The sequence below is a fragment of the Rattus rattus genome, chromosome 3 (genome assembly GCF_011064425.1).
Source record: "Rattus rattus isolate New Zealand chromosome 3, Rrattus_CSIRO_v1, whole genome shotgun sequence".
Taxonomy (NCBI): Eukaryota; Metazoa; Chordata; class Mammalia; order Rodentia; family Muridae; genus Rattus; species Rattus rattus.
In genome coordinates, this window is record NC_046156.1 from 177,443,382 (window position 1) to 177,462,198 (window position 18,817).

Below are 18,817 nucleotides of genomic sequence, written 5' to 3' on the forward strand. Positions count from 1 at the left end.
TTTTACAGCAAGAATTTAAATAGTGATCAACATTATCTGGCAGTCTGATGATAGTTTTATAGCACTCTTTTCTTAAGGATATGACTATTCATATTGATGATCAATCACTGAACAAATAATTGCGTAGTTTTTTGCTCCAGGCACTATTCTAGGTCCTGGGGATAGATCAGTGAGTAAAATATCCAAATTCTTAGTGCTTACCTTAGTGACTGTTCTACTGATGTGAAGAAACACTGTGAGCAAGCCAACTCTTATAAAAGTAAGTGTTTAATTGGGGGAGCTGCTTGTAGTTTCAGAGCCCGTGATCATAATTGCAGGAAGCGGACAGACGTGGTAGTGGAGCAGTAGCATCCTGATCCAAGCACCTGCCTATCCTGATCTGATAGGCAGCAGGCTCAGAGAGAGAGAGAGGAAGGTAGGGAGAGGGGGGAAGACAGACAGAGAGAGAGAAAGGGAGAGAGAGACAGAGAGAGACAGACAGACAGAGAGAGAGACAGAGAGAGACAGACAGACAGACAGAGAGAGACAGAGAGAGAGACAGAGAGAGAGAGAGGGAAAGAGACAGAGAGAGAGAGAGAGAGAGAGACAGAGAGAGAGAGACAGAGAGAGAGACAGAGAGAGAGAGACAGAGAGAGAGAGAGAGAGAGAGAGAGACAGAGAGAGAGAGAGAGAGAGAGAGAGAGAGAGAGAGACAGAGAGAGAGACGGAGACAGAGAGAGACAGAGAGACAGAGAGCAGAGAGAGAGAGAGAGAGAGAGAGAGAGAGATTGAGATTGAGCTTGGGCTTGGTATGGGCTTTTGAAAACATCAAAGCCCACCCCTAGTGATATACCTTCCCCAAGAAGACCACACCTACTCCAGCAAGGCCGCACCTCCTAATTCTTCCCAAATAGTTCCACTACTGGCAGCCTGAGCTTTCAAACATATGAGCCTATGGGAACTATTCTCATTCAAATGGTACAGGGTACAGGGCTTACATTCACTTGAGAGGTTAGGTACTAGGATTTTAGGATTTAATTCTGAATTGGGGGACATTTCTTCTTTCCCTTTTCCCATAAATTTATTTATTTATTCACTTTACATCCCGATTGAAGCCTCACCTCCTCCCAGTACCTCTCCTGTCCCCCCCTCCCCTTCTCCTCTGAGAAGGGGGATGCCTGTGGCAAATTCAGATGCTAACTGAAAAGAGGAAGAGGAGTAACAGCATGAGTTAGCTAGTGCTCTGCTAGCTTGCCCTTGGCTGACTTGCCGGCTCGAAAAGCATGGTGGGAGGAGGGTGAGATCGAGGTTGCTTGTGCAGTTGTGCAAATCACTAAACCTTTGGTGGCAGAGAGGAGAAGCAAAGCAAGAACATGCACTCACTCATGAAGATTTGAACCCTTTGTATAGGATTGTCAGCAGTCCCCCGGATGAAGAGTGTCATTGAGGGGAGAGAGATGGCTCAGTGTTTAAGAGCCCCGCCTGCTCGCTCTTCCAGAGGACCTGGGCTCAATTCCCAGCACCCAGATGGCAGTTTGTGATTGTCTGTAACTCCAAAGTCCAACACCCTCACAGAGACATGAATGCAGGCAAAACACCAATGCACATTAAAAAAAAAGTCAGTGATGGGTTTTGATAGTCTCAGCTTTCTCTCAAGATCATTTGGGGCTTGACTATTGTATTACTCAGGGTTCTCTAGAGTCACAGAGCGTATGGGTGGTCTCTATGTAGTAAGGGAATTTGTTATGATGACTTACAGTATATATAGTCCAACTCCCCAACAGTGATCAGCTGTGAGTGGCAAGTCCAAGGCTCTAGTAGTTGCTCAGACCCACAAGATAAGCAGGCAAAGAAGAGCGAATCTTCCTTCTTCCAATGTCCCTATGTAGGTCTCCAGCAGAAGGTGCATTTCAGATTAAAGGTGTGTGCCATTATGCCGGTATCTGGGAATTTGTCCCAGATGATCTTGAACTCAGAGATCTTGCCTTAGTCTCCTGGGATTCATAGCCACTATGTCTCAAGATCTCCATGCCACGATCCAGGTCAGAAACTCGTATCTCCCAGCCTCAAGATCTGGATCACAGGGGAGCCCTCCAATCCTGGATTGTAGTTTATTCCAGATTATTATCAAGTTGACAACCAGGAATAGCCATTACAACTATCTTCTACCCTCTCCAGATTGGCAAGCCAAGGTTGTCTGTGCAAACAACTAGAATTTTAGGCACTTTGTAATGTCTTTTCTAGGACTCATTCTTTAGAATCTTCATGCCACCCCACTCCACCCCCAAGCATGCTGTCAGTGTGAGGAATACTTTTGTCAGATGAAGTAAATGTTTCTGACCATCAGGGTGATTTTTTAACTTCTGGTTCAAGATTAGTTCTAATAAACTCAGTTTACTATAACTCTTCAATGAGATCCATGTGGACAGAACAGTGCAAATAAATATCATCTTCCTATTTCATCTTCAAATTCCTCTGTATCTTGTTTATAATTTTCATTTTATGGTGCTCGTTAGCTGTTGTATCCCAAGAGCATCCAACAGGATTATTATCCAGGCAAATAGATGAAATCGTGTATAATTTTAACTAAATGTCTATGATATGCCAGAATATAATATTGTAGAACATTAGTCAGAAATTAAGTTTAGTTTTCATTCCAATGTGGCCACTCATGGTCTTGTTAATTATTTTTTATTAATTACTTTGGAAAAGAAAGAGTGTAGTCATGAGGTTCCCATTCTAGGCTAGATATCTGGGTTCAGCTCAGTTATAGGAAGGCTAGGCTGGATCACACGTATTGTTGGAATGGGAAATACAGAGGTTCTGTAGAGGGATGTGTTGACATTCAGCTTGGTTTCCTGCACCTGATCCACCTGGAGGACTTGTTATATCTTTGTGTACCTGATGTTGTGTGCTACATGGGCCAGAGGGAAAACATGGCTGTAGACTGTCAAGCATTTCTTCAATTTTACTGGAAGAACAGGGTCCATTATTCTATGTTAGAAAAAGTATGGGACCCTTTCATAAGCTCTTTGACTTGCATACCATTTTTTTTTTCCTAAGCAAGGAAAGAATACGAATGGCCACCAGATAGCAGTCAGAGTAGTAGTTCAACTCTTAATTGACTTCACACGAAGAAAGGGAGGTGTAAAGCATAATCCGAATGCAGGAAAGCCACAGGAAGTTGAATGAAGTGCTTCTTTTCATTTAGAATCATACGAGTGACTTTGTCTAACTTCTTATAGTGCTCAGCATTTTAGACAGTGCGGTATCTGTGTTTCACTTATGAAACTTTGCCAGAGAGGGTGACCGCATGATGTTTCTTGGTGATTGATTTTTATGGACAGCAGCTGTCTAGCCATGAAGATTTATATCTCCTCATTAACATGATTCTCTTCTGATGAAAAAGACTAGTCCCACCCAGCTTGTCTTGGAAGTGATCAAAGATGATTTGGATAGCATTCACTATGCTGACCTCATATTTTAGAAGGTTTTTTTATTTCAAAACAATTTGCTAAAATTACAACTAAAAAACTCCCTTTGTGTTTTTAAGGAACTTATGACTGTCAGTAAAAAATTTTATCAAAAAGTAATTGATAGACCGAAAGACCTTCTCTTTTCAGACTGCTATATTTTCTACAGGAGAAATGTGTAACTAAATGTAAAACTACTGACTCTAGTAACAAACTCTTGTATTGTTTATAGGGACCGGACCCTCTTCAGAATGGATTATTGTCACATGCAAATCTAGAATACAGAGGTCCCTGAAGGACCCTTTATTGCATTTATAGTAAGATTTCCAACACATTCTGGGACAGAACACCATGTATACATAACTGCTCTAACTCCAAATAACCGTTTCCTCTCCTAGGATGGCTTTAAGGTCATAGGAAGATCTTTAAAGTCTAGTATACTATTAAGGGGTGATATTCCTCTAACTTGGATTTAGAGTCTCTGGTATATAGACATCACTTTTATTTCCTCAGATGATGGGATGAGATGAGAGCTGGACCCCAAGCTGTGCAAATATGCAGAGCGTTTCTTTCTTTGTTCAAACTATCCTTAGATGTAGGCCTGGAAGTTTCTAGCTCTATATAGTCTAGTCTTCCAAGCTGACTGATTTAATCTGGCTTCTCTGGGCTTCTGACTGAATTGCTCTGCTTGGCCTCATACTAACATTGGCAATGCATTCTAGTCTTTCAGCTCCTTCTCATTCTATGGTTCGTTCTGTCCTCACCTGTGCCTAGCTCATTCTCTCTGTAACCTGTCTCTGTAAAACTGTTCTGGTAAAACTGCCACACACATACACCACTCCTCTCTCTTCCTGTGCTGCTCTTAAGTAGCTTCTCTTTCTTGTCCTTGTGGAAATACATAGAATACACTTGTCCAGGTATATTCTATCTGACTCATTCTTCTATTTGATAGATAGATAGATAGATAGATAGATAGATAGATATCAAATCTTTGATTCATCACTTTGCCCCTCAATTAGATATCACTTTCAAATATGGCTTCTTCTGTCTACAAACTAACCTTACCTTCACTGTTAGGGATTAAAGGTGGGTACTAAGGATGTGTCTGTGTCCCAGCCAGATCCTACTGTAATCTAGAGACTGTCTTCATTCCAGCTGGATCACATAGACCTAAAAGGTCTTTGGATGTGATTCCTTGCCACAGAAGCCATGTCGCTGGGTTAAAATTTCTCTACACTGTTAGAAGAGTGATTTTAAATCTAGCCCTGACCTGGATTAGAGTCCTAATAGGTAGCAAGTCTGTTTATAGTGTGCTTTTCATAAGACATTGTTCTCTTGATGGATGATCTAATGCCTGGATGGCCAGTCTGTGATGTTCATTATAGGTTGGTCCCCTTGTGCCTCTTGACTCATATATACCTAGTAAATTTCAATCATGGTGACCGGTCCCTAGGAGAGGCCTGCAGTGGAGAGGGTGTGTTGGTCACGTTAGATAAAAGAGGAAGCCTAACAAATTGTGTGATTCATGGAAACAGTTTATTATAAATCCCAGATAGAAGAGGAGTGAGGATTAAGCCAAATTGGGAATATTAGAAGAGAAACCATCACATTCAGCCTAGCAGCTGAGGTGACAAAGAGATAGATACCTAGACGCCCAGATCTTCGCTAAGGTTCAAAGCAGTACCTGAGCAATTTCTCTGTGAGGAGCTCTAGTTCATGAGTTCAGAGAGAGTGGGTAGGAATCTATGGCTACAGCGGTGAGATTGCATAGCCCAGTTGTGTAGGGATGGATCTGTATCAGCCTCAGGGAGCAGGAGACAGAAAGCTGGAAAATGTCAAGGACTAAGCTGTACTTCTTGAATGTGCTAGTGCTGTCTTCTAAATGGATGCCCAGGCAACATAAAATTACAAGTATTTGCAACAGTTTCTATCTATCTATCTATCTATCTATCTATCTATCTATCTATCTATCTATCTATCTATCTATCTATCTATCATCTGTCTATCCATTCTTCTGTCATATACATCCTGACCATAATTCCCTTCCCCCGACTTCTTTCAGTTCCTCTCCACTCCCTAAGATCCACTCCTTCTCCATCTCCCTTCAGAAAAGAGCAGGCCTCCCAGGGATATCAACTAATCATAACATGCAAGTTAGAGTAAAACTACACATATACCCTCATATAAAGGCTGGATGAGGCCACCTACTAGAAGTCATGACAACAGTTTTAATGATTTAGAAATATTTATGGTTTTAAAACAGAAGTAGATTTCTAGCAATCCTCTTTTTACTTTTCTCTTTGTCTTTTTCCTAATTTACCAGTCTCCAAAATACTTAAGAAAACTGTGTGGATTTGGGAAGGCAGAATTCAAAGATACGGTCAATATGCATTGCTTTTCTTATACAGTTTACTTTTAAAATGAAAAATCACAGTAAAGGAAGGGATGTTAACCCTTCAATGGTACTAAATATGGAAGTGATTTTGTACACAGACTAAAAAAGACTTAAAGCCAAATAGTTGAAGGTTATAGAGTACGTCTTTAAAAACCATCCAGGGAGCATTTCGATGTTTGAAGCTTGAGCCTCTACAAGCTGGGAAAATGCTAGAAGCTTCAAGCAGGGCCCACTGCACTGAGTCTCTTTGTCTACAGCGTTCGATTCAACAAACCGTTCTCCATGATTCACAGCTGACCTAGACAGACATTTCCATAATGTCAACAGGAAAATAGGATTTATTTGGATGGTTGTGGTCAGACCCACGTGGGGGAATATTTTATTATCTTTAATAGCCCCACATGCCCAAGAGCAGCTGCTACAGTGAACTCTGGTTGGGAGGTACTGTTTTCAAAGTCTGTCATCCTGGGCATCGATGCCGTCGTGACTCCTTTAAAACATATGGCACTGAAAACCTGGTGCGAGGTTGGAAAATGCTGCAAGAGTGGAGCTTATGTCATCGCGGATTGTCAAAGCATCTTTAAGGAAGTGATAGTTTCGAACTGCTCCCTTCCCAGACTTTATCCAGTTACTTGATATTCACGATCAGCTCCATGCACATTCTCACCCGTTTTTATTTTTTCTTGGCTAAAGAGGCCCAGAAGATTGGGCTGTTTGATTAGAGCGCATTGTTCCACTTTCCCCCGCAAAGGGCTGGAGCCTATTTTTAATTGGTAACGGAGGGCCAAGCTTCTTTGTTACATAAGCTTCCATCAAAGACGATGATTTTCACAGTTGAAAGACAAAAATGACAGAAAGCGCTGGAAGATACTTATAGAGATTGCACTAACATCGGTGCTGATGTTTGCGTGTCTGTCAAATAGATCAACAACACTGTTTTGCCTACTGGTATCTGTTGAATGGTTAACTGTAGCCTTTTGAAATTTGACTATCAGCATAAACATGCGTGTGAATAATAGCTATCACCAGGTTTGCACTGAGTCTGATGTGCAATGTTCATAATTATTGGATTTAATCTATATTGATGGTATCATTTCTCTAGGGTTTTTTTTTTTTCTTTTGATTCAGGTACAAAGAACTTCCTGCTTTGAGGGGACTATCTCAGTATACACTATGTTAGCACTTCAAGGTAAAAATTAGGAAACTTAGAATGTTGCTTAAAAAAAAAAAACCAACAACCTAACATTGTTGTAGGGTAAAAATGTGTGTTGTTTTGAAATATGTGAACACTAAGAAATATACACTTAATCGATGAGTGTAATGAACATCCCTATTACCAAGGTATATTTGAGCAGAATACGGTAATACTCTGTTACTGTCTTAGCCAGTATTCCATTCTGTTACGAGATGCCATGACCACAGCAACTCTTATAAAAGAAAGCTTTGAGTTGGGGCTTACTTACACTTTCAGAGGTTTAGTCTGTCTAACTAGACATGGCGAGAATCCTGGCGGCACACAGGCAGATGTGCTGCTGAAAGAGTAATTGAAAAGTCTATATCTGAATCCGCAGGCAGCAGGAGGTAAGAGAGACACTGGGCCTGGCCTGGGCTTTTGAAACCTGAGTCCACATTGAGTGACACACTTCCTCCAACAAGGCCACACCTCCTAATCCCTCCCAAGTAATGTCACTCCCTAATGACCAAGCATTCAAATATGGGATTCTGTGGAGAGGCCGCTCATGTCCAAACCATTACAGTTACTAAGGCCTCCATTTGGTGCTGATATAAAGCACTTTGCAGGCAAAATAATTTGTTAATTCTCCTGTTTAGATCCCCACAACCCTTCATAGAGGTTTTTCTCCCAGCCCCATTATCCACATGAGGTAACTGAGGGGTGTTTAAGTCAATTGTCCAAATGCTTGTGCAATGAGAACTAACTGCTACCTGAACCTTAAATTCTTCCTTCAGAAAGAGACTTAGGATTTTTTTTAACCAGTGTGTTTTCGTGGGATTTGCCATCTAAACCCTTCTGCTTTTAAGTGAGGGCTGAGGTAGAGCACAGGGATTGTGGCCACTGACCAGCAAGGCCTGGCTCCTATGCTCAAGGAGCTGCTGCTGGGAGGAACGCCATGATGCCCATATGCATCCTACATCCATGGTGTAGGAGGAGGTGATGAAGAAAGTCCGGGGTGCGTGATTCCATGTTAGCAGTTATTTTCCTTTTGCAGAGCCCTGTTGTGGTCAGGGATCGCTGACTCAGCTTTTAAAGTATGCGCATAATAGAGGATCATTTTACTGCTCCAAAGGGAAGAACCAAAAGGCTGGTAGTCTTTCTGCGTTAGAGTCTGGATATTCCTCATGTGATGATGGATCATTGATGAGCTTTGGCCAGTCAGTTCGTGGAAATTGCTGGTTATGGCCAACCTTTGTCTAATACAATTAATGTTAATATGTACTTTGGAGATTAGCCAGCCACAAGGGCCAGAATTGTTTTAAACTCATGTTGACTCATCAGCATGCATATATATTTGTACAAGTTTGAGTGTGCTCTGTTATTTCTCTCAAAACATTGGCATTCTCTTTTAATAATCTCACATGTAGTTTGCTCCAAACACAGAGCCCCAAAGCTCAGGGTAATAAATTATTATGCAAACAGATATATAAAATGATCCTTCCTTTGGGATAGTCATTGTAGCATGATGGTTAGGTTGGTGATTATTTACCCGTCACAACTAGCCAAACAGAAACATTGTCTTTCTGCAGTCTGTAGCTAATCTAGATGTTAGAGCAAGAGCTAATATATTCCAAGAGTCTCGATTTATTTTTAACTTGGTCCAAGACATCACTATTAAAGCATAAAGATGGTAGACAGAGAAATTTAAAGATAACAAAGGCAGTATTAAAAACAAAAAGCAAATTAAAATTAAATAAAAAATTGGAACCAAAAAGGCACACGACACAGCATTGGATTCTAAAAGAAAAACATGGAGTGTGCATTGGGCTGTCAGCTAAAATGTTACTCTGGCGGACTAATTTATACATTCTCTCTCCGTGTTCTGATCCCAATAGCCTTAGATGCTATCTTGTAATTATCCTAGGGTTTTTTTGTGTTGGTTCAAGGTAAACATTTAGGTCCTGTGGGAGTCGTGTGCATATTCCTGCAGTATGCACAGAGGCCAGAAGAGGGCACTCTTGGAGCTAGCGTTAGAGGTGGCTGTGAACAACCTTGGCAGTTAGGAGCTGTGCCTCCAATCCTTGGGAAGAGCAGCAAGTGCTCTTAACTGCAGAGCCATCGCTCTAGACTCCTTCCCCTCTTTTGGATTGAGTGGGACTATATAGAGGCTCGGATAATCATTTCGATAGGATTTTAATTTGGTCAGATATACATGTGACAAGGGTTGCATAAGGGGGTGTTATTAAATATCCTTCACTATAAATAGGGGTTCCTGCAAGATTTAAAAAAATGTATATATTTGGCTGGGAAAATAGTAAGTCCATATAGGCACAAGTCTCTCCCCCAATGTTTTAATTTGTTGAGAATTTCATACAATATTCCCCTTCTTCAACATTCTCTCCCACTTGTCTACCCATCTAAGTTCATGTTCCTTCTTTTTTTCTTCAAAAGCAAGCAAGCAAACAAACAAACAGCAACAACAAAAATTACCAAAGAACCTTGCAGGGCTCGGTCTGTGTTGTGATGCCTGCCCTGGAGTGTGGTTGAGAGACTCGATGCCACTTCATTAAGGAAAACTGACTTTCCCTCTCCAAAGAGCTAGGGTTGGGATTCTGTACCTACTTCCCCTCCTCTGTGCTGGGATGATTTTTTTCTGGCGTGAACATGTACTGTGTGCTGCCATAGTCTCTGAGTTTGTATGTGTTTGTCTGTTGTCCACAACCTGTCCTGTTGCGTCTGAAGAATGCTGTTTCCTTGAAGCCATCTGCTACCTCCGACCCTTACACTCTTTCGTTCCCCTCTTCCACATATATGCCTGGGCCTTGACGGGAGGGTTGTGATATAGACGTCCCATTTGTCTCTCCTCTGTGCTGTTGAGCTGTGGGTCTCTGTAAAATGTAAAACGTGGGTCTCTTTTTCTACTGCAAAAGGGAGCGTCCGTGATGAGGGATGATCTATGCGCTTAAGGGTAACTCACTGCCATTTTAACATTGCGATTAGAAATACCTGTGTAAAAGGAATATTGTTTCTACGCAGGCAGCCTTCGCAGCAAATGTTTGTGCTGGAATTCCTGACTCTGAGCTGGTGAGAAGCTCAGGCCAAACTGTGGAATGGAGGGCTGCTTTCCCTTCTCAGGGCCTTGTCCCTGTCTTTCTACCCTCCCTCAAATGGCATTTCTTCTCCAAATTCATTCATTCACTTTCTGTGAACCCTTCCTATGTGGCAGGCATGGTGCCTGGTACTGAGAGCTAAACATGGTGGCCAAGGAATAGGATATTCAAAGGACAGTGCGTGTGTCTGGTCAGAAGAGACGGATCAAGGCTCCAGCTTCTTGCTTTAGCTATAGAACTCTGGGTGCTGTGTACTCTGTCTTTAAATGCTCCAGTGTGTCCTATCACTTTTCCTTTGTGATGTTTAGCATCAATCCCTGAAAAATTGTGAATCTTTAACACCCTGTGTATCGTATTTTTTTCTCCACCTTTTACAACAGGGACTACAGTTGAACATTAAGGCAACATTTGTTGGAATGATGTTAACTTTTAAATTGGGAACAATTCCAGTCCAACTTACTGTTTTAAGAGATTAGGACTTATCAGAAAGCATCATGAGCAAATATAATGCCTTTTAAATGCAAGGAGGGAGTATTATTTAATTAATACTATTGAAAGTTCGTGGCACCTAAGACATATATGGAAGAGTAAAGTTCCAAAGTTACGGTGTTATTTTTACGAGGGCAGTTATGGTTTCTAAGTCCTAAGGCATTGGACTTTCCAGCCTCAGCACTTGTAGAATGGCCATATATCTCTCCGAATTCCCCTTCTGCTTGCAGAAATCAGATATAGCTAGGAGAAAGCAGAGGTGCCAAGAACAAGGAGTGCAGATTCGGAGGGGACACTGGGACCTCTGTACACTTGGCCTATCAAGTAAGGCCAGCTGTTCATTTGTCTCCTGTCCAGGTTTGGAATCCACCCAGTTGCGGGCCGAATGCCTGGTCAGCTTAATGTGCTCCTGGCCGAGGCGGGAGTGCCCTATGATATTGTGCTAGAAATGGATGAGATCAACAGTGATTTCCCAGGTAAGCAGTGGGGTGATGGTGCGCTTTAACTACCCTTTAAATGTTGTGCATGAGGTGGTACTCTATTTGGAATACGATGGGATTAGCAAAGACTTCCAAGTTTGATAAAGAGTGATGTGAAGACAGTAACTACGAGTTCACCATGAAATAAGTGGAGGGCATCATTTAGGGCCGCAGCAGCTCTGTCAGAAGCGCAGTTAGATTTTATTCTGTGAGTGCTGAATGGTTCTGAGAACCCCAGGACACAGTGCATAGGTCAGTCTGAAACCTGGGCAGATCTGGCCTTTGAATCTAGATCTCCGCTCTCAGTAGCTCATAGCTTTGAACTGCATGTTTGCCACAGTGTCCTCATTTACAGAACTGCTTCTGTGGATGAGTTCTTGGTGTCTGAAACTTTACTGTTTTTCCCTTGTACCAAGTTATGATCAGTGAAGTAGCTCGTGTCCTTTTTCGGTTTCTCGCCCTCCCTCCTCCCTTCTCTTCCTCCCTACCTCCCTTTCTCCCTCCCCCTTCATTTATAAGTACTAGGACTTCATAAGATAAGGCACTGTACTTTATAGCTGTCATTGTGTAGATGTGGAATGGTAATGACGTTTGGCCCAAGATCATGTTTGTTAAAATTAGACCCGTTCCCTCTGGCAAGTATCCACTGTAAACTTAAAAAGAAAACACTGTTTATTAGGGGGGAAGGGAAAAAAGCAACAACGAGATTGTGTGTATGTCTAGATGCACATGGCATTTTTGGCAACATGCTTAGGTCACTTAAATTATAGTCCTTAAAGAGGGAATTTAGGCCATTTTAATTTTACGCTCCTTTTTAAATTTAACTGTTGTTAAATTATGTGTAAAACCAGCCAGTTCCAGGAATTATGGACACAGCTTTAATACAGTACAGACTTTTAGACATTGTTTTCTGACATCAGATTGCATCTTAATTGGTCATTTCGAGAGTTGAAAATGGATTCAGATCTTATAAAATCATGTGAAGAGCAAGATAATTTGGGGACAATAAAAGAATTATAAAGTCAGATTAGGTAGATCCACTGGGAAGATAAGCATCACAGAGCAGGCTTGAGTCAGGACGGTAAAGCCCTGTGCAGGTCCCCCTGCTGGTTTCTAGTTCTCTGACATTTTCTGGTAAAGCCGTATGTAGTACCCGGCACAAGTTAGCCTCTTAGAAGAATTTGGTTTTATTATTGTTAAAATATCGCTGTAATTTGCCTAAAAAGAAGTGCGAACGACCCATTGTGTTTTTTATTCTCTGCCCCTCCCCTCTGTTTTCCAATACAGATACCGATCTGGTTCTTGTCATTGGCGCTAATGACACCGTGAATTCAGCAGCTCAGGAAGACCCCAACTCTATTATTGCAGGCATGCCAGTCCTCGAGGTCTGGAAGTCCAAACAGGTACAATTTTAGACTTACCATTCCTTCTCACAGTCCCCTGAAATACATACACGTAGAACTTTCTTTGGTCACTCAACAAGATTTGGCGATGCCTTTTAGGAGGCTCAGGAGTACAAGCATAGCGTAAGGGGCAGGTCCCCGTGTCCGGCTTCCTTCTGTTCCCAGGACACCATAGAACCTGAGTGACCGCCGCCGCCTTGTGAGTAGAACCAGATGAAATTATGTGGCTGGATTAAGAAAATCTGTAACCACAGCTGAGTAAAGGGCTGTGAGCAACTGGAATGTGTCTGGCCACGTTCCAGATTCAGTCCATCGAAGCAGATGGCTTCCCTCTGGGACAGTGACTCAGTATCATTGCCTTCATATACCAAGGCGAGCACATTTTTTTCCAATTTATTTTTTATGGGGTATTTGTATGCTGTTATGGACTGTCTAACGGAGAGGTGATTTGAAAATCCAAACAATAACATGGCCCGAGAAGGGAAGCTTCGCTCATGCATATGTCTCCTTCGAGCAGCTAGCTGTGCTAGGTTTTAGAGAATTCAAAGGCTTCTAAATAGTCCTCTGATCCAGAAGGTTTCTTTACTGCTCCTGGCCATACACACTATAAGAATCATGGCAGTGTTGGGGCTGGAGGGATGGTTCATGGTTAAGCAGCGATCAGTTCCCAGCACCCACACTGGGAGGATCAGCACCACCTGTAACTTCAGCAGCCTAGATTTCCAACATCTTCCAGCTCCAAAATATGCGTGTGCACATACGGCCCCCACCCACAAATAAAATAAAATATAGCTTTAAAAGGATTATAGTAACATAGGGAGCATTCCCCACTAATTTTGTTTCTTTTATTGTAAATACACGAGTTTAAGATGTACTGTTTGAGTTGAGCGAAACGTCCTTGTGCATGTATGTAAGGCCGTTATCGTACCCGTGGTCAATATTTGAAAGTCTTCACAGTTGCATTGCTGTACTGAGGTCATACAAGGCACAAACACATTTCCAAAGCTTTCATTTTCGAATATATCATATGTTCTAGAAGACCATATGGAGGCTTTCGATTTCTTAAGAACCAACCTGACATTTGCAGGTTGACATTTGCAAATGTCTATCTGTGTTACTACACTGTTTCTAGGGCAATGAACCCCATCCTTGTCCTTGGTCCAAACGTCTTGTTACTTTTTAACTCCCTTCTTGAAAGAAGCTACTTTGTTTTTGACATGCCTTTGTCCTAGAACTTTCTGATTTAGTTTACTCTGAAGTGATAGGCAAGAATCCTACCATTTCCGGACTCCGTTGTATTTTGCAAGTGGAAGCTCATGCATCAAGTGTGTTTTCTTTAGCTCATTCACAGAAAGCAGATGGGCTCACAGTGTTACCTTTCCAATGAGAAAATGTTATTCACAGACTGTAGAAGAAAGCGCAAGGATGAAAAGCCACCGCAATCTTATCACTCAAAGATAAACTTTTAACACAAACTTCCCTCCAGCAGGCATAAGAGTATGATTAAAAATGGTCATTAATATAATGTAAACATACATTTAAAAATACTCCACGTGTATTTTAAAATCTCTCTATTGAATAATTAATAGTGGGTCAGGCCGTGTTCACACTCAAGGAAGAAATCCTGTGTGGTCTTGCAGAGCTGGGTTCTCTGGGCAATGTCCTGTAGATTTCACCATGCTGGAATGAAGTAGTTTGACTCTTGCCACCATTAATCCACGATGGGTGTCAGAGGAGGTATACATGTTTTACTTGGTCTAAGTATTGACTAATACTCACATGTATTGAGGTGTCACCTGTACCTTGTAACTGTGCATTTATAATTTTATGTATTAAATAAATAAAGGAAAGTCATAAAGTAATATAGGAATTAAAACAACAACAAAACCAGAAAAAGGCAACGCTTTGAGCCTACCCAGTCCTGTTGAGTATAATTTCTTCCATCTTTGGTTCTTAGGTCATTGTCATGAAGAGGTCCCTCGGTGTTGGCTACGCTGCAGTGGACAATCCAATCTTCTACAAACCTAACACAGCCATGCTTCTGGGGGACGCCAAGAAGACATGTGACGCTCTGCAGGCCAAAGTTCGAGAATCCTATCAAAAGTGAATATTGACAATCAAGCCAGTGCCTTTGGTTGCAGGAACAGAGAATGAGACATTTATAGATGAGCAAAGCTCTCAAGGCCCGAAAGAAGCTTCAGAAAACAATGGAGATTTTCAAGATCAGCAACCCTTGATTCTCAAAAAGCATCGGGAGTTCTTATCATCTACTTGTTTATCATTGCCATTGCCAAAAAGCAGAGTATTTTGTCAGCAGTGAGAGAGCGGCCTCACTGTAGATGCAATCCCATTGGATTTTGCAACCCCCTTTCGGGAGCTAGAAATGAGCTCAGAAGTTGAATATTCAAGATTTCAGGATATGCTTTGGTCTGAAGAATATTACGCAGTTTGATCATCACAGGCACATGCATTTAGTGTTTTATTTTTCCACCAAATGTGACAAATTTTGAAACTTTGATCAACTCCTGACCTGTTCTCTTGCATTTTAGCCATAGTCTGAATTGATCATGCCAATTCCATGTCAGGTTATTAGCCTTCACTCTAGACTCTAGATTCCAAAGATCTATTTTCTCACTTCTATTTTAATATGTAGAAGATCTAGATAGTTTAAGTAATAACTTCAAAGGAATAAGTTGTATTTTTAAAAGTCCCATTGCCAATTGGTCTCTTTAATTTCAATCAATTAAGTGTTCTTGAATGGTCTGTATTAAGTGCTCTTAAATGGAATGCAACCATTTGAGTAATAAATGAGTTCATCATGTTCTCAAAGTGATGTAGACTTGACTCTGACGACAAAGAGCTAAAATTAACACTGGAGGAAGACCTACTACTTTGTAATAGGTAGAGTTAACCTCTCATCATTGTTTAGAAGATGCAATTGCTTTTCAAAGCCATTGTGGTTTGTGAGGTCATATATAATTGGATGATACTCAAAAGTTGTAACAGTATTTTTAGCCATATCTTCAAGGAACAGTCAAAAAGGGACATCTTTCATAGAAGTTTAGATTTTCTTTGTGAGTTTACCTTTATATCAAAAGCTCTTAAGTAGAGAGGAATGTGGAACATTATTAGGATTCTGTCTTTCTGGGCACTCAGTTTGGTACCAAGTCTCCCAAAGCAATTATTAAACCATATAAGGCTTGGGGCTAGGGCTTAATTGGTGAGGGCTTGCCTTGTGTGAGGTCCTGAGTCCAATCCTCAGTACTGAAAAGCAAAACAAACAGAAAAGCCTATACATTGCTGTCTCTAAATCTGAAGACTACCAGTTAAAATTTGCCCATCTTTACCAAATTTATATTGCACAATATCTGTTAGGTATATAAGCAAGTTCAGTTTGCTGCGCTTGAGAAAAAGGATGGGTGAGGAAGGGAAGGAGGGGGCAGAGGGAGAGGGAGGAAGGAGGGGAGAAGGGGACAAAGGGGGAGGAGGGAGAAGAGGAGGGAAAAGGAAGGGGGAAGATGTTAGAGCAGCAAAGATTTCTCTTAAATGTCTAAGAAATAAATGCAATTTACTAATGGATCTGCCATCACTAGTAACTTCAAGTTTATCATAAAAGTTCTATTAGAAGAAATCAAACAATATCTTTATTCATATCCCTTTCTTCCTTTTAAAGCAACTGTATGCGTTTCTAGAAAGTAGCAAGTTGAATTTTAAAAGTAGTTCCAAAATCCAATTTAAATCTAAATAACTGAGAGGAATTTTGCTTCTTTTCCCAGATGCCTTTCGGTGGTATCTAGAGACACTTTTGGTTATCAGAACTGGCGGATCCTATTGGCATCCAATGGATAAAAGTCAAGGGATGCTGGTAAATGATCATTCTAAGTGCACAGGACCAGTCCCCACACCGTGTAGTACACAGTATGATCTACTCCCCAAATATCAATAGTGCCAAGGTTGAGGAACCTTGGTCTTCTCGACTCTGATGTCTTTCTTGATGGTTTAAATACTAATTACAATATCTAGAGCATGGCACTATATGAAAAAAAAAAAAGGGCATTTGCCAAACTGAAGGCTGAAGCTTGAGTTTTCCCAAAGCCAGGGCAAATGAGGAACTGTAATTTGCAGTGATTGGTTGGTGTTCACCATTTTACAAGGGTTAGTGAAGCTCTGCCTTCCCCAGGGGGCTGTTAGAGGCAGAAGAAAGGGCTCTGCGCATGTGCATAACTCCTTGAGAGTTCATGGGAACGGGAGAAGTGCAAAGACTCGTGGTCCCCACACCTGGAGCTGCCTCTGTGTTGTTACTGGCTGTTGACGTCCAGAAGGGAGGGGTGAAGGCACTAGGCCTGGTTTGCTTTGGGCAAAGCCCCTTTAGTTGTAGACAGGGAAAAGGGAGGCATAGTTATGGGCGTCAACCCTGAAGGCAGTGTCTGGCATTCATCCTAAAGACAAGCCCTGGGCCCTAAGACTGGGCTCTGTTCTTAGCTGGCCTTCTGGAGCCTTCCAATAGGAAAACACAAGTAGCAGCAAAACAGGATCAGGCTGCACACCTATGCCTAGAGTAGCAGCAATTAGGAGACTGTACAGTAGGATCGCAAGTTCCAGGCCATTCTGGGAGACATAGAAGCTAGTCTCAGAAAGTGAACAAACGAATAGTCACACTCAGACTGTTTACTTTTATTATTTACAGTAAGAGTAAGTCTATCTATCTATCTATCTATCTATCTATCTATCTATCTATCTATCTGCCAATCCTTAGCCATCCAGTTCTTGATCTAATTGGTTTTGTTTAACTGTACTGCACAAGATAGATAAAAGATTTATTTTAAAAAAAATTTCAAGTATATAATTCCTTAGGTTATTCCTCCAGAAGAAGTAGTGGCTCGTGCCTCCAGTGTTAGCACTGGGGCAGCAGAGGCAAGAGGATCAAGGGCTGAAGGCTAGACTCAGCCATAGAGCAAGTTTGAAATGAGCCCAGACTACATAAGTTCTATCTCAAAACCCAAACCAAGGCAGCTCCCCAATAAGAACAAAAGTTCTTCAAAAAGTTGGATGAACTTGGGCCATTATTTGTGGCAAAATCTAAAACCCACAAAAAAAATTTTTTATTAAAAAAAAAAACCCAACAAAACCCCCAAAACAACCGACCTGAGACTTTTATAAAAATCTCATTTAATTTTTTTATTCCTGACAAGTCATACAACTGTCAGGTATGATTCATCCATATTTTCTTTGATATATTTTTATATTCAACTCCCTTAGATCTGTTTTGTGAACTTTTTTAAAAAAGATTTATTTATTTATTTATTATGTATGAGTACACTATAGCTGTCTTCAGACACACCAGAAGAGGGCATCGGATCCCATTATGGATGGTTGTGAGCCACCATGTGGTTGCTGGGAATTGAACTCAGGACCTCTGGAAGAGCAGTCAGAGCTCTAAACTGCTGAGCCATCTCTCCAGCCCTGTTTTGTGAACTTTAAATACTTAGGAATGAATACTTCTATAAAAACACCAAAGTTACTTGGCTCAATAGTGAGGCCAGAAAGTTGGAACAATTTGCCCTAGCATCTAGTAGCTTGTAAGCACAAAGCCTTAGGCAGGTGGAGTCCAAATGGAAGGGAGGAAGCTAGCAAAAGGGGAGAAGTCAGGTTGATACTTTTATAAAATCAAGTCTTGAGTAAATGAACCTAAGTTTAGGAGACTTGATGCACTTCCCAGAACAGCAGCATTCTATTCCTTAGAGTGGACTCAATTAGCTTCACTAGGTATCTGCCCTGACGGGGCTCAATAGCCCTTTAGATCGAACCTTTGGAAGATAAATCACATCCAAGCCCAGTGATGTGTGTGTGTGTGTGTGTGTGTGTGTGTGTGTGTGTGTGTGTGTGTATGTGTGTGTGTCTGTGTGTCTGTGTACACGTGTACATATAATATATTGATCATTGTGTCTTACAATCTGATTTGCTCTTCAAATGTCTTATTGGCCATGTTTAATTTTTCTCTTACCTGTTTTCATTTGGGAGTTTGGTTTTTAAATTACTCACCTAAGTAAAGATTGCATAAGCCTTTACACACACACACACACACACACATACACACACACACACACACACACACACACACACACATTTATAAGCTACATATAGTTCTTCCTCATCATTCTATAGACATCTTCTAGGGATTGAAACAGGGCAGGTACCTCTGGTTCCTTCATGCAGCAGGTGTCAGCGCTTCGCCAAGCCAGGGAGTATCAGTAAGTATTGATTATTTGATGGTGACTAGAAAATGAGTCCTAACTTTTCTTATTCCACCCATCA

The 18,817-nt window shown here is 41.3% G+C and overlaps 1 protein-coding gene across 6 annotated transcripts in view; it reads left to right on the forward strand.

Moving 5' to 3' along the window:
* The window catches only part of Nnt (nicotinamide nucleotide transhydrogenase), a 93,992-nt gene extending 78,661 nt beyond the window's left edge, over positions 1-15,331 (forward strand). For 5 of the 6 annotated variants that reach the window (XM_032898852.1, XM_032898857.1, XM_032898854.1 and 2 more), the window contains exons 20-22: positions 10,978-11,096; positions 12,387-12,502; positions 14,460-14,609. In XM_032898852.1, the coding sequence (XP_032754743.1) occupies positions 10,978-11,096; positions 12,387-12,502; positions 14,460-14,609 (385 nt within the window). Of the gene's footprint in view, positions 1-10,977; positions 11,097-12,386; positions 12,503-14,459 lie in introns of all 6 variants that reach the window. The other variant, XM_032898851.1, reaches the window with a different exon arrangement.
* The last annotated feature ends 3,486 nt before the right edge of the window (positions 15,332-18,817 follow it).